This window comes from Ascidia mentula, chromosome 5 (genome assembly GCF_947561715.1).
Source record: "Ascidia mentula chromosome 5, kaAscMent1.1, whole genome shotgun sequence".
Taxonomy (NCBI): Eukaryota; Metazoa; Chordata; class Ascidiacea; order Phlebobranchia; family Ascidiidae; genus Ascidia; species Ascidia mentula.
The window spans coordinates 8,273,992-8,288,434 of NC_138570.1; the positions used below are offsets into that span (position 1 = coordinate 8,273,992).

Below are 14,443 nucleotides of genomic sequence, written 5' to 3' on the forward strand. Positions count from 1 at the left end.
ATGCAAAGCAAACCCCGCGATAAGCTGAAATAAGTATTTGTGTTTTAACGTTTTTGAAAAAAAGTGCATTTTGTTTCTTTTTTGATTTGAGAAGTTCCAAGCTGGAAAAAGAAGTAAGATATCGAAAAAGCTCGGACACCACTGGTTTAACGAAGAGACATGCATAAGAACGGAACGGTTGACGTCGCCTTTGGACAACTTTGCCAGCCACAGCGCAATATTTACTTAGTAGTTTCTTCACATGATTCAAGTTAAAATAAAGTGTCTAAAATTTGTTTCTTTGCAATAAAAGTAACATGGATGTGGTTTATCCAACATTATTGATAAATAATTTTTTTGGCTAAAAAAATTGTGGTACAACGGCTCAACCACTGATCTCTTTGAACATAGATCAGTGTTCATAGAGATCAGTGGGCTCAACTGTTTCGGTGGGTTGTGTAGCGTAGCAACGGAACCAATAGTGCGTAACGTTAAAACGCTCCGTGGATTTGAGCGCAAATTGGTTTTGTGGAAATAGAAAAAGACTTAATCCTGTTGTAAATTAGTTTTGTGTGAATAATAAAATATTTTATCGTGTTGTGTTGTGATAAATAAAGATTAACAATTATATTTTAAATGCCAAAACGTTAGTTATGTTAGTTAATACGACGAAAATAAGTTATTAATGTTTATTTTTAAGTAGGCTTGTAGCAGTTTGTCATGGTAACTACTTTATGATAGAAATGTTTATTTTTGTAGTGTATTGAAATATTAATTATTGTATTATGCCGATAACTAGAGACATGAATTCTGAGCAGATCCTCGATTGGTTAAATATTTTAAACTTAATAACATAACTTGTTGTTTATGTGAACAGGAATAGTATTACTGAATGAAGATTGCTTTTTAGTTGATGTTGGTTTGAAAATATTTTTGCAATGGTAAGTGTACCTATTTGAATTTTAAAAAAAAACACAACAACATGTTTTTATGTTCTAGTTTCCGGGTTATACAGACGCCTACATTGAGCCATCCGTAAGTGATACATTATACTGATGTGCTCTAGTTTGCAATAACAAATACCTTTGTTTACAGTCTGCACAGGATGAAAGATACTCATTCATTGCAGAGTGGTATGACCCACAAGCTGCTTTAATAAGAAGATATCAGTTTTTGTTCTATCCTAAAGATAGCAGCATTGAAATGGTAATCATAAAGCATCATAATAATTGCTTTTCTGTACATAATAAAATAGTAATATTCTGATGTTGTCAAGATATATTTAATGTTAGAGATCTTTATGTACATACATTTGGTACATTGTAATATTTTTTGAGAGAATAAACATTGTTTTTGCTTTGTTTCAGTATGACATAAAGAACAGACGTAAATTTCTGAGTCGCACTAAATTTGAGTCAATTGGGATTGACAACTTATACATCGGAAGTCAAATCAGTATCTATTCCAGACAACTCACTTTTGTGGACTTTGGTGACAAATTTACAGAAAGCAAATTAGGAAGTAAAAAGGAAAAGTAAGATTGCCACTCCAAACAGTTGTTAATTAATGAGAAATGTTTATGAATGTGTTGTCTAATATTATTTACCAACACCTTAATCCTAATAATTTTTTCTTGGTTGACATCAGAATAAATTTATTGTGCAACAAATTTACCTTTCTTAATAGCTGTTTTTTTGCAGGATTATTTAAGTACGAATACTTAAATAACTCCACAAAATAAATCAGTAATTGTGAACCATTCTCTATGAATCTCTTACTGTATTGGTAAAAAGTAGTGGTTTCATTATTCTCGTTATCTGGACAGTTATTAGTTTTGTGGTGAATCCTTAGTTTAACAAGAAGTAAAGTATTGTTAGGTGTTTATCAGAATTTGATTGCTGTTTAAGATACTATTATTTAAGTGCTAGCATAAAAGAAATCAATAATTTATACAAAATATGTGATTTGTCTATTAGGACTTTGGCCCTTATCAAACCAGATGCAGTCTCAAAACTTGGAACAATTGTCAACTGCCTCAAAGAGAATGACATTCAAGTTTGTAAAGCGAAGATGGTGCAGTTTACAAGAAAAGATGCAGCTATGTTTTACAGTGAACACCAATCGAAACCATTTTTTAAGTAAGTGTTTATCACATTGAGATATTCACCACATCTTGTATATGTTTATTTTGTACATTGTTGTCACAAATTGTAGCATTAACATATTTGTTATCACACATTGCAATTGCATCAAATATATATAATTGTATTGTTTTTGTACAGGATTGTTAAACACAACTTTACTCAGTTTTATAACAACATATTTTTCTAAAATCTGTTTGCAGCCCACTCATTGATTTTATGACCAGTGGCCCAGTAGTTGCGATGGAAATTATGGGAACAAATGTGACACGAAAATGGAGAGAGCTATTGGGACCGACCAACTCAGGAGAAGCACGCAACGTTGCACCAAATAGTATTAGGGCAATTTATGGTTCTGATGAAACCAAAAATGCAGCACACGGATCGGATAGTGCTGATGCTGCTGCCAGGGTAAGTTTACCTGCTAATAGCATGTATGTTGATAAATGTGTTGAAACTAAGTGGTTTGTGAGTACTGTGGTCTTGTATCTGTTATTTTCCTGTAAAGTAATGCCAAAAACTATTTTTCCCATAGACTGCCTTTGCTTCTTGGATGTGCTCCCACGCTAGAAATTTCTTCTGCTGTTAGTCTTAACTAAATCAAAAACTTTACCATGAAGTTTTAAGTTATTTTGTGTCACTCTTTTTGTGTAATTTTGTTGTTCAATGTATGCTATCCGCACCCACCCTTCTTGTAGAAGAACGTCGTAATCCAAACATGGCCATTGTTGTCTTGCACCCAAACTTACTGTTCTTCATTCCTTGCAAAGCATAACGCTTATTCATGCAAAAAATGGCTGGTCATAAAACAACACCACAGACAACGACATCGTATTTGCTTCATTGCAGGAGCTGGAATTTTTCTTTCCATCGAGAGGAACATGCGAACTTGCCAATACCGCCAAGTTCGAAAACAGCACTTGTTGTGTAATAAAGCCTCACGCTGTGAAGACCGGCCTGGTTGGCGATATTCTGACCATCATTCAAGACTCTGGGTTCACTGTGACTGACTTATGCATGGTAAGTCTATTGTAAAAAAAACACCACGCCAGCGGTGCGCATTGTGACATAATAGCAAGTCTAATCAAATGGTAATTTTGCAGCAAAATGTCGAGAAGGCCAACGCCGAAGAATTTTACGAGATTTACAAAGGAGTTGTGGCCGAGTATCAGAACATGGTCAACGAACTTTGCAATGGTCCGTCCCTGGCACTTGAAATAACGTCCAAAGACGACGACACACCTACTAAATTCCGCGATCTATGTGGACCCGCTGACCCGGTGAGTTGGCGATTTGTTCTTGGCAGATGTTTTTTCTTAGGAGTCAAATACACGGCGTGTTTCGTTCTGCAAACTGCGGTCCCTGCAGTAGTAAAGCGCCAACTTCAAAGTAAAAATGTTGCATGATCTCGTTCCGACTTATCGGGGAAAATTTGCCAATCTAGCTTGGCTGAAATACCTTGGCTGCGATACCAGCCAACTCAAGAACGCTCAGGAACACATATATTACATATATTTAGTCAATTTATCTTCCACGAAAAAGTTTTTTTTGAAGAAGTTTAATTGGCTTACATTTAGTCTGTATGTTTTGTCAAAGGCACCAGCATTTTGTGCACGATTATGTAACATCTGTACAACAGTTATAGTAAACGCTATAAAATATAATTTCAGGAAATAGCGAGGCATCTTCGCCCCAAAACCTTGAGAGCAATGTTCGGCAAGGACAAGATACAAAATGCTGTTCACTGTACCGACCTACCAGAGGACGGGGTGCTGGAAGTCGAATACTTCTTTCGCATTTTGAAAAATTAATTTTCCCTCAGTGTACTCCGTTTTCCTTTTGTATTGTTTTCTGCACAAATACTGCATTTTTCGCGCTCAGTGGCATTTAAATAAATATTTCGCATTCAAGTTTCAAAAAAGCTGAGGTGCGAAAAAAATGGTGAACTTTTTTTTGGTTTTATAATAACCAAATGCCTCACAGTCATGAAACTTCTAAATTTATTAAATTTAGGCGCATAAAGCTAATTTTTCTCAGTCACTGTGTCGTGGCTGACGTCAGAGTAGTCTCGAACTCCTGTAGACCTTTAGAAACAGCTGTTCCTGTTGAGATTCAGGTCCATGGTCACGTCACAATGCGATTTGTTTCATCATATCCTCCTTCAGGAAAAAATGCTTAATAACATTTTTCGAAAATAGTGGTTCATCAATTACATCGCGTGCGTATTAAAGAGGTTGCCGCAGACCCCCTGGCAACGCTCTGCGCACCCCCCAGTTAAAAACAACCCCTTCAAGAGAAGCGATTTGAAACGCGCGACTTCAAACACCGCCCAATTCCTTTGGATTTCTACTCTTTTAAATAATATCCATATTAAAGCTTCACAAATAATTAAATTGCAAAACTAGAAAAACATGTCATGCAATTGGATACTATTTGCATCAGAAAATACCCAAACCAGGATAATTAATAACTCGCTGCGACACGCGTTAAGCGTTTCCGACAAAAACACTAAAAATAGTGCCAGGCTCAATGGAAAACAAAATTAGCAACGACCGTTTGACCAAGTGTTTGAAATGCTGCGGTTGTGTCTTTTCAGAGAAAATGCGTTAGCATTTCTTTGAAAGCGTCCTCCTGCAAGAAGACTTTGTTCAACTGCCTTTGCCAAAAATCTGCCGAATTCACACGCGATTGCGTTTGATAAATGTCATCGAAAGTGGTGTGATCCAGACCGATACATGTTGCAAATAGCTGCAATCGGAAAATTTGCAAACTCTGCAACAGCGAATTGCCTTTCGCGAAACCACTTAACCGAGTTCGACAATGGAACATATGTATTTAGAAAATTGCATTTGTTGTGTTCACAGCAATTTTTAAAACTAACACAACTCAGTATCTTAAATTTTCGCTGGTTTCGTTTTTATTTTAATGACGAGAAATATGACCAAAATATTTACTAAAATAGTTTACTTACTTTCACAAAGCACAACGAAAACAATTTGTTTTTACGGCATGTCAACCAAACAAAAATTTAAATTAATTAATGTCGCAATACCAGCCATGAATAAAATTAATGAAACAGAGAACTGCAAACATTTGCACTATGTTGAACTTTCAAATAATGTTGTTCTCGGTTCGATGCAGAACAGCTGAGATTGCCGCCGTCGTCCGGTTTGATGGATAGGGGGACAACTGTCGTGGTTTGTACCAAGATCTGGTCAATTTGACGTTTACTATGCGTTAAGATGACATGATGGATTGTCGCGGTAATTACCAGAGACGCGACTGGCACGAACTACTACGCTCAGGAAACAACAAACGTCCCGACCCCTTGCCGACATATTGCAGAAAAATCCAGACTTCAGAGAAGTTTTCGGCAACCGTTCCATCACAGTCTTAGCCGCATTTACAAATCAATTAATCGTCGATCAAAATGCCATTTAGTTTGAAATGACGCCAGATGATGGGTCGATATAAAGACCAGCCATTGACCACTGGGGGTGCACCATTTGTCGGTCCGGCGGTCCACTCACGTACACCAGATACGGGGGTTTCAGGTCTGTAGTTTAAAGGCGAATTTTACATCCCTCTTAAATTGTCAGTTTACCGTTCAGTTCAAGTGAACTGTTTATGCCATTGTCCACCTTAATCAGTGGCTGCGGGCTATTGTTCTGCTACTGATCGCGTTTCGGTTCGATGTAAATCGCGGCAGGATTGCGATGAAAAACAGAAATGAAGAGAGAACTTATTATGAAGAGGTTTTAATCACTGAAGTGGTGACAAAATTACGCCATTAACAAAGAGAAGCGAGGCGGTTGCAATTTTAGATTTTTTAATAATTTTTTAACAAAAAAAAGCGCAGCATCAGTGTAAAAGATTTTATTGTATCTTTAAACTTATCTTCTACTCTAAAACTTGATTCTAACGATAAAAATTTCAAACTTTATATTTAGTTACAGGATCAGTTGAACAATGCATACTGATAGACCGCTTTACCTTGATTCCGCAACGAGTTTTTTGATCCTACTCGCAGCATCGTTGTTGCTACTCCTCGGAGTGAAAAACATCGGCAAGAGATGCCCAAAGCCACCTGGGCCAACAGCTTGGCCTGTGTTTGGAAATGCACCATCCCTAGGTGCGACACCACACCTTGCTCTACAAAAGATGTCGAGACTATATGGTCCGGTGTTTCAGATTAAACTGGGGAGCGTGAATGCCGTGGTTTTGAACAGCTACTCGGCTATTCGCGAGGCGCTGTGCAAACAGAAAGAAATTTTTCTGGGTCGTCCTGCGTTTTCGTCATACAAAGTGGTATCGAGAGGGTTGGGAGTCGTGTTCAGTGATACCCGCAACGACCGTACTGACTGGAAGCAGTGCAAAGCCACAATCATTCGCCACGTCCACATGTTCGGAACCTCGGTAAAATGCAGAGAGCGCTTAAACTCGTTGGTGACACAAGATATTCTGACGTTGGCGAAGGAGCTCGAGAAGCCCCACGATTCGGACAGAACACTGGAGGACACAATTAGAATCACAATCGCAAACACGATTTGCAATATTTGCTTCGGTAAAAAATACGACCACGGCAACAAGGTTGGCATTTGATTATCGAATCTATCGTTGTGAAATAAAGCAAATCTACAAGTTTTTCTGATAATATCATTTTCCCGGTGCGATCCTGTTATTTGGCTGTCGAGTGGCTAAAAATCACGTAATTAGTTAATTTATTTGCAAATTACATTTTTATTCGACGAAAAATAGGTTTGTGGGCGGCCAGAAGAAAACAATTATAACCCTACTAAATTTAACAACGGTTTTGCGATCAACGGAAATTTTCTTTTCAGGAATTTCAGGAGTTGTTGAGCATGAATCGCGAATTCGGCAGAATCCTGCAAATGGCTCCGCTAATTGACTCAATGCCTTGGATAACAGTAAGCCACTAATACAATTTTTCACTAAGCACCTATTTTTTGGTGTGTCATATTTTTATTTGTTTTGAAGCGAGTTCCGTTTTTGAAGTTCAAGAAAGCAATGAGAGATTATTACAAAGTTAACACCATGCTCGACGAGTGGACGAAAACCAGGTACTTAACGCAAACAAGAATGAACAGCTGTAACTGGAAAATCGTTGCGCACAAATTACAGTTGTTGGGAATATTCGTCGGTAATAATACGCTTTCCGTTTACTTACAGAGTCAAGGATAACTTGGAAGACTTTGATGCGACTCAAGTCACAAACATTGCTAACTCTATGACAGCAGAATATTTAAAAAACAACACGATTAATGAAAAGAGCAAACTTACAGAAGATGACGTGGACAGAATTTCTGCGCTCGTGGAAGACATTTTTGGGGCAGGTATACGCATAACAAATCAAATTCTGTTTTCTGAATTTATGCCAAGTCTATCGTTTTAAAATCGCATGTAACAATACTATACCGACAACGTCTTTGTCACATTGTGCTTTAAATAGGAAATTTTAAGTTTTTAACAAAAACACAATCATTCCCTTGACAGGTCAACACACAGTTTCGATGGCATTTTTCTGGATCCTAACGTACATGCAAGTTTATCCAAACGTGACAAACGCAATGAAATCCGAAATCAAGGAGGTGATTGGAGACCGGCTTCCCACGGTAGCCGACCGTAAGAAATTGCCGAGCGTTGAGGCTTTTCTGCACGAAGTCTTGCGGCACGCAAGCATGATGGCTGGAACCATACCGCACTGTACGCTTGGGGACACCGACCTATGCGGCTTTCACATCCCGAAGGGAAGGATGGTGATGGTCGACCAGTATTCCGCCAACCACGACAGCGCAACGTGGGAAGAACCAGATTCGTTTGATCCAAGTCGCTTTTTAACCGAAAATGAAGACGGTATGCCAATGATAAACACCAAAACGATCGACAAGTGCCTGATTTTCTCCATCGGACCGCGAAAATGTCCTGGTTCAGAGTTGGCCAAAATGTGGCTTAATCTCGCGATCGCCATATTGGTTCAAACGTGTCAGATTAGGCCGAAGGATGGGGTTTTACCGACACTCGAATCCCAATACGGACTCGTGTTGCAGCCTGCGCCTCTTGCATTTGACCTAAAAATTAATAAAGATTACAGGAGCATGATTGACAACGAACTTTCGAAGTAGACTGAACAATATACGCGAGTTAATGCAAGAGGTGAAGCAATGTATAAACTGCAACGTAAATGTGGCATAGTAATTTGCAAATAAAGCAGCTATTAACAACACTTTATATATTGTATTATGGTTATTTTTGTGCATATTGTATTGCAAATAAAAAATTACCTTACTACACTTTTTTGTTTACTTGAAGATCAGTCAAAGTCTCAGTTAATTCACATTTGCAAGGAATCAAGGTATGCCTTTAAGAGAGCCTGCAATTTATCTTCCAATGCACTGAGATCAATTGTGCCATCGACTTTAACAAATGCATCTACATCATAAAGACCTGCTTTCAACTCTTCTAAAATTTGACCTTTCGCCTCTGAGATGAGCTTGGACTTGCATTGTTTTGTCAGATTGCCTAAAAACACAGAAGACTGAATGAGTTGCTTGCTCTGTTTACGCAAGAGAATGTCAGCTTGGTGGTTGATGTTTCTACGATTTATTTCTCTACAAGATTCAGACAGCTCTAAATCAACAGTATTAGGTGTTGGTGAAAGTGGGTTGTGTAAGGTTTCCTGCAGAAAATCTGCAATGGTTTCTGGCAAACATACTTTTTCAGATGTAACAATGCATAAAACTTGATTTTCCCAAGCAGATCCAGTACCAGGAACCTCCAATTGGGAGTTCATGGCTACAAATGATTTATACTGCACTTGTTTGTCTAGTGGCCTTGAATTGTTACGCTCAATACATGTTGGCATTGGACAATCCACAAACAAAATTGAATAGCCACAACATGCCTCCTTTGCTAGCTGATAATATTCATACCGCATTCCTCTGTATTGCATATTGTCATCGATCAAAAAAATAGTTGGCTTTGAAGAAAGCTGAGACAAGGTAACATCATTTTCCAGCTTAGTGCAACCTTCCAACTTCAAACCTAATTTATCCTTATATTTTTCAAACCGTCGAGCGGACACACACTGTATGTAGTGCTTGACCATGTCCACAATATTTGATCTTGCTTTCTTCCAAGTTTGGTGATTTTTACCACTACTGATCCATGGCAGTAACTCATCATAGCAAACATGGACAAATGAAATTGATCCTAGACATATGAGCTGTGAACAGAGACTTGATTTTCCAGATGCTGGAAGCCCACAAAGCACAACTATCCCAATTTTGATTGCCATTAAACTTAAGCCACTAAATACACTGTCTTTGTTATTAACTTTACCTGTTCCATTAAGTAACACAACAATTTTTGCTTGTTTGCTCTACAGACCTATGACTTTAAGTCTACTCAGTAATTTAAACAAGTGTAAACATAAAAACCTGCATAGTTATACCTCCACTCAAGGAATCAAAATTTGGACAATTTATTTTGGGTCTGGTGTACAATTGTACGAACTGTGCCAGACCCAGGGTAACTCAAATCGTTCGTGGCGTGGGCACCCGAGCCAGTTAAGTAAAATCTGTTGACACACATGAGTATTATTTGAAAAGGCACAACAAACTAACAATAAGTGAAAAACCCTAATGTCATGGCAACATTTTACCCATTATTGTTATGGCACTATCACCCCCTCCTGCCCTCCTGGTTGTTGCAAAAACAGTGCATTATGCAAATTAGGTGATTTCCCAGTTTCGATTCTTTTCAGAGGGGTATAATTTAATTTTGGTGAAATAATACAGGATTGGGACTTTTTTCAACTTAAAGTAAGTAATCCATGTCATTGTAAAGTAATACATTCTCTGACTGGCGTAAACGGATGAACACGGATCTAGCTTTGTTTCGTTGCAGAGCGCCCTCTCTTTCGTTGGGATTTTGGGTAAATTAAGTGCCAATCCAATGATGCATATCGTAATGCAGCGATGCATAGCGAAGGCGGGTTGCAGAAGTTTCGTAATTGCTTTTGCAGAACACGTGTAAACGGGGCAAAATTTCACACAAGAAAAACATGAATGCTCAGTTGGTAAAAAATCGAATGCAGATCAAGGCCAAACTAGAAGGATTAAAGTCTTGTTATCAAGAGACTCTGGATGCGTTTAAGCAAAAATTGGACGACATAACAATGCCAGTAAGACCTAAACGATAATATCGTAGTAGGCCTACTATTAGTTTGATTTAAAGTGTGTGCTTCCAGGTATTTAATAGAAGCGATGCTCTTCTGGGATCAAAGGAAGATTTAGCAAAACAAGCTTCTGAGGTTTTGCTTGCAATAGATGAATGTGGAGAAAAGTTAATTGACATGAACATGCTGTTTTGTGAAGAAGAATATACAGGTGAAAGTATACTGCTGTTCTTTTAAATTTACTTGAAATGTTTGGAAAAAAAAAAGTTTTTTATGTTCTGTGAAAAATGCAGAACATGATACTCATGATAGCAAACCTTTGGTACAAATAGTGGAAAGGCCAACTATTGAAAAAGAACAGGTTAAGTTTGTGACATACTTTTGTATTACACATTATTAAGGTGTTTTTTTGTAGACACAAAACCAAGAATCACAAAACCTCCCAGAAAACTTAGAGGTTTTATCAGTGGATAGATGTATTTTCTCCACTGATAGTGACAATGGTAAGAAATGTTTGTTTAACCACTTTGTACATTAAAAAGAAACAGCCACTTCATGTTATTATTTTTCAGTTGACACTACTTGCAGAAAGGAAACTGAACTACTGTCTTTGCCACCTTCAACACAACAGCCAAATTCTGGTAGTGGTTCTTTTTTGTGTTTTTTATTATTACCTTAAACTCAAATAACAAAGAATGTGTTTTCAGAAATTTGTTCAAGTTCCACTGCTTCTAGCAATTTACATATCCCATCCCTCTGCCCGCCTGACAAATCACAGAATAAACAAAAATCTCTAAATTCTGTACTGGAGTTTTGCGAAACCAATCATTGTATGGAAGTGGTTGTATGTGATGTTACATCTCCAAGTATGTTCAGTGTGCAGGTGTTGGACTGGATGGAAATTCTTATAACACTGCAACAGGACTTGAAGTGTGTAGTACCACGTTATTATCTGTACTGCTATATTTATATTTGAACCTTTTGGCAGTGAAATGTACTCTGGAATGAGGAGCAATGATATTAGGACAAACTTTGATGTTGGCATGATATGTGTGGCCATGTTTCCTTCAGATCAGTGGTGGTATAGGGCTGAAATAATGGAAGTGTTGCCAAACTCAAAGTTCAAGGTGAACAAATATGTTTTTGCTTCTGTGGTTTTTACTTTTTTTGTGACAAAATGGCCAATTCCTACATATGTTTCATGTCAAGGTATTTTACATCGACTATGGCAATACAGCAGAAGTAAAACGTGACAACCTAAGAGTGATCCCAAAAGATTTTGAAGAAGTTCCATGTTTAGCAATAAAATGTACATTACTAGGGGTGAGTTAAATGAGAAAGTTATTTGCTGCAATAGATCATTTAGATCCTAAAATGTGTTTAGGTTCATCCAAAGTATGATATTGGTAAATGGTCGTCAAAGACCAAAGTGTGGTTTAACAAATTTGTCTACGGCAAAAGGTTTGAAATCAAGTTTCATGATGTGAAATTCACCAATAGCAAGAAAATACAGAGTGTCAGCTTGTTTGAGACTTCTGACAATGTATGTGGCTATTTAATTATGTTGTTACCAGGTATCTTAAAAACTGTGTCATGTAGAACACTTGGTGGAATGTATCAACAAGTATGATATACTTGGGGCTAGCAACGTCCAAAGACAAGTGTTCATGTTGTTATCCCTTAGAGGTTTGTAAAGTTATAAGTGGTTTGTTAGTGCTAAGACTGTAAAGAGAATATTTTAGATTGAAGAAAGAGTACTAAATCAAAAGAAGGGTATGGAACCAGCAAAACAAAACACAATCAAGTATTACAACACAATTAGTGAAGGGTATGATTTGGAAGTTTTTGTCTATTTCTTATAGCACATTAAAGTATAACTGTTTTGTGTATGCAGATCAAAATCTTATACCAACAGTTTGTCCTCCAACTGCAACTCTATGTCCGTGTCCCTTCCGGCAGGATCAGAAAAAGGTTTCTTCAAATCAAAATCTTTGCAGGGAGAGCAAACAAAAAGATCTGTGCTCTCAAGCACACCTCCACAGGTATTATGCAAAATAGTTGTTTTCAAGCATTTGTGACCCAAGTCTACAAAAATATACCCAGCCCAGCCAGAAGTAAATACTTATTGGCAAAGACAGCATGTTTGTGGGGATGTCATGTTAAGCTATGATCCCATCCAGGTGTTTGGACTACTTTTTGCCACTAAAAAGTATTTGTGGACCCCTGCTATAATTTATTAGTGTTGGCATTACAGCTTCACGCAGTGTGCCACCTGGAAATGGGGATGCAGAACTTCGGTACCTGGCACCTATGCTTGCTACTTTCATTTGTTTTTTGTATTCTCACTCAGCTTAAAACGAGATGCAATAGTAATAGGCAGATAACAAATTTGGTTAGTATGACCTTGAACTCCTTATTCCAACAAAGTTTTTGGCACATATCACACTTTTGAAACCCCTGGAATAAAATAGCATTATAACACAAACTAGTCACTGAACATTTTTTAACGACAAACCTGTATGCATTGCTTATTGCCCACATCAAGTGTTCCTCGACGACTGAACCCAAAAGACAATTATCATATGTGGAGCACCTGGAAATTCAAAGTCTGGCTGGCCTTCAGTTGTTTGAAGCTCTTCGTCGAAGTTGTGATGATAAAAAGAAATAGGCCTTGTTTCTGCATAAAAACTAATTTGATTGTGCTGTTTTTTTCAATGTGGTATGATCAAGCAAAGAATTGTGTCCTGTCATTTCTCTTTTATGAATTTTTTTTTTAAACAATTGTGTAGTTTGTTCTTCGTTTTTTAAACACTGAAATAAAGTGCACTCACTTTCTTGTGACTTTTAGCAGCATCTGTCCAACTGGAATCCAATGTTAGAAGACTTTGATTCCACCAGAAACAAGTATGAACATTTGCACGTAGAAAACCAGCAGTAAACAAATGCTTTTTCATAGTTATTCGAATGACATTGACGATCCGTGTGTTGCGGTGGAAAATGTTAATTGGCAACGCATTAATGTGTGCAAATACTTTTTGAGAGGAGACTGTTGGAGAGGAAAGAACTGTGGTTACTCCCACTCGAGGCCTGGGAAGATGTATGAAAAATTGGTCTGTAAATTACTTGTCTTCTGTATTCATTAGTACACTTGCTTCATTTACATGGGTTTTAGCATAACAAGTGCAAAAATATTAGTCCGACACCTTAGTGATGAAAAACCTACTTCTGAATATCTTTCAAGATTTGCTGTCAGTTGATAACTTAACAGACCTTCCTTTTTGGAAATATACCGAACTTTGATCTTGAAGAAAATGATTTAGTGTACCTCAAAGTGACAACCATTATGAAGGCACCCAATATGTTTTATGGCCAAATACTATGTGTGGCCAATGACCAAACAAACATTTCATTGAAAGGCAAGACTTTGTGATAATACAATGTAGCATGTTCAGTCCTCTAAATAGCACTTGAATGTTAGGACATTGCTCACAGCCCAAGGACCTGGAAGTGTTAACTACTGATTTAAGGCTGTGGTATTCCAAAAACCGTCGATGGTAAGTTCTCAATTTTGGTCCTGCACACTTATCATGAATCAAATATTGTTTCCAGTTTGAATATTGATGACAACCCGGTTTGCGGTGAAATGTTTGTAGTTCTTTTGCAACAGTGTTACTGCAGGGTCACAGTAACAGCCCTGGGGAATGGCAAGCAGGTCAAGGTGCTGAACAATATCTGTTTATACAAAATGAACTTTGGTCAATTGCAACTGTGTGCAGGTTTTTTTGATTGACTATGGTAATTCATTGTGGGTATGCAAAGAAAGGCTCTATCAGTTTCAAAAAGCTTTTCTTCACTTGCCAGCACAAGCTTTACTTTTTCAAAATGATTCCTTGCTTCAACCAGGTAAACAATTTTACGTGGTTTTATATTTAGAAGTTGACTGAACCATTTTTTTAGTCACCACTCATGTCTATGTGGGCCAAGTGATTGGGTGTGAAAAGATTTGCGATGGTCCATCAATAGTAAACATACTGGAAGAGGTCTAACTGCAACATGTATTTAGTGTTATTCATGGCATGTCTTCTCAAATCATGCAATTCCTTCGTATTTCATTTTGACACAAAAC

The 14,443-nt window shown here is 37.6% G+C and overlaps 4 protein-coding genes across 4 annotated transcripts; 3 read left to right on the top strand and 1 right to left on the bottom strand.

The window, feature by feature from the left end:
• Positions 1-831: 831 nt before the first annotated feature.
• On the top strand, positions 832-4,055 carry LOC145902740 (nucleoside diphosphate kinase 7-like). Its single transcript, XM_082990839.1, has 9 exons — positions 832-920; positions 979-1,014; positions 1,075-1,185; positions 1,347-1,513; positions 1,956-2,117; positions 2,324-2,531; positions 2,970-3,140; positions 3,224-3,400; positions 3,791-4,055. The coding sequence occupies exons 1-9, from the start codon at positions 918-920 to the stop codon at positions 3,929-3,931; spliced, it is 1,176 nt and encodes a 391-aa protein (XP_082846965.1). The 5' UTR covers positions 832-917; the 3' UTR covers positions 3,932-4,055.
• Positions 4,056-5,580: 1,525 nt separating this feature from the next.
• On the top strand, positions 5,581-8,263 carry LOC145902836 (cytochrome P450 1B1-like). The gene is made up of 6 exons (XM_082990934.1): positions 5,581-5,674; positions 6,151-6,710; positions 6,962-7,052; positions 7,123-7,201; positions 7,311-7,474; positions 7,602-8,263. The coding sequence occupies exons 1-6, from the start codon at positions 5,581-5,583 to the stop codon at positions 8,261-8,263; spliced, it is 1,650 nt and encodes a 549-aa protein (XP_082847060.1).
• On the bottom strand, positions 8,074-9,553 carry LOC145902741 (L-seryl-tRNA(Sec) kinase-like). Its single transcript, XM_082990840.1, has 2 exons — positions 8,423-9,553; positions 8,074-8,209 (listed from the first exon to the last, which is right to left on the bottom strand). Exon 1 carries the CDS (start codon positions 9,433-9,435, stop codon positions 8,473-8,475), a length of 963 nt encoding a protein of 320 aa, XP_082846966.1. The 5' UTR covers positions 9,436-9,553; the 3' UTR covers positions 8,074-8,209; positions 8,423-8,472.
• A 461-nt stretch (positions 9,554-10,014) lies between these two features.
• LOC145902837 (uncharacterized) lies at positions 10,015-14,412 on the top strand. Its single transcript, XM_082990935.1, has 22 exons — positions 10,015-10,074; positions 10,165-10,323; positions 10,390-10,528; positions 10,611-10,678; positions 10,733-10,820; positions 10,890-10,958; positions 11,025-11,247; positions 11,306-11,444; positions 11,527-11,640; positions 11,702-11,860; positions 11,917-12,003; positions 12,060-12,145; positions 12,212-12,359; positions 12,572-12,743; positions 12,807-12,949; positions 13,169-13,221; positions 13,274-13,427; positions 13,586-13,733; positions 13,796-13,871; positions 13,927-14,035; positions 14,094-14,220; positions 14,275-14,412. The coding sequence occupies exons 1-22, from the start codon at positions 10,015-10,017 to the stop codon at positions 14,361-14,363; spliced, it is 2,610 nt and encodes an 869-aa protein (XP_082847061.1). The 3' UTR covers positions 14,364-14,412.
• The last annotated feature ends 31 nt before the right edge of the window (positions 14,413-14,443 follow it).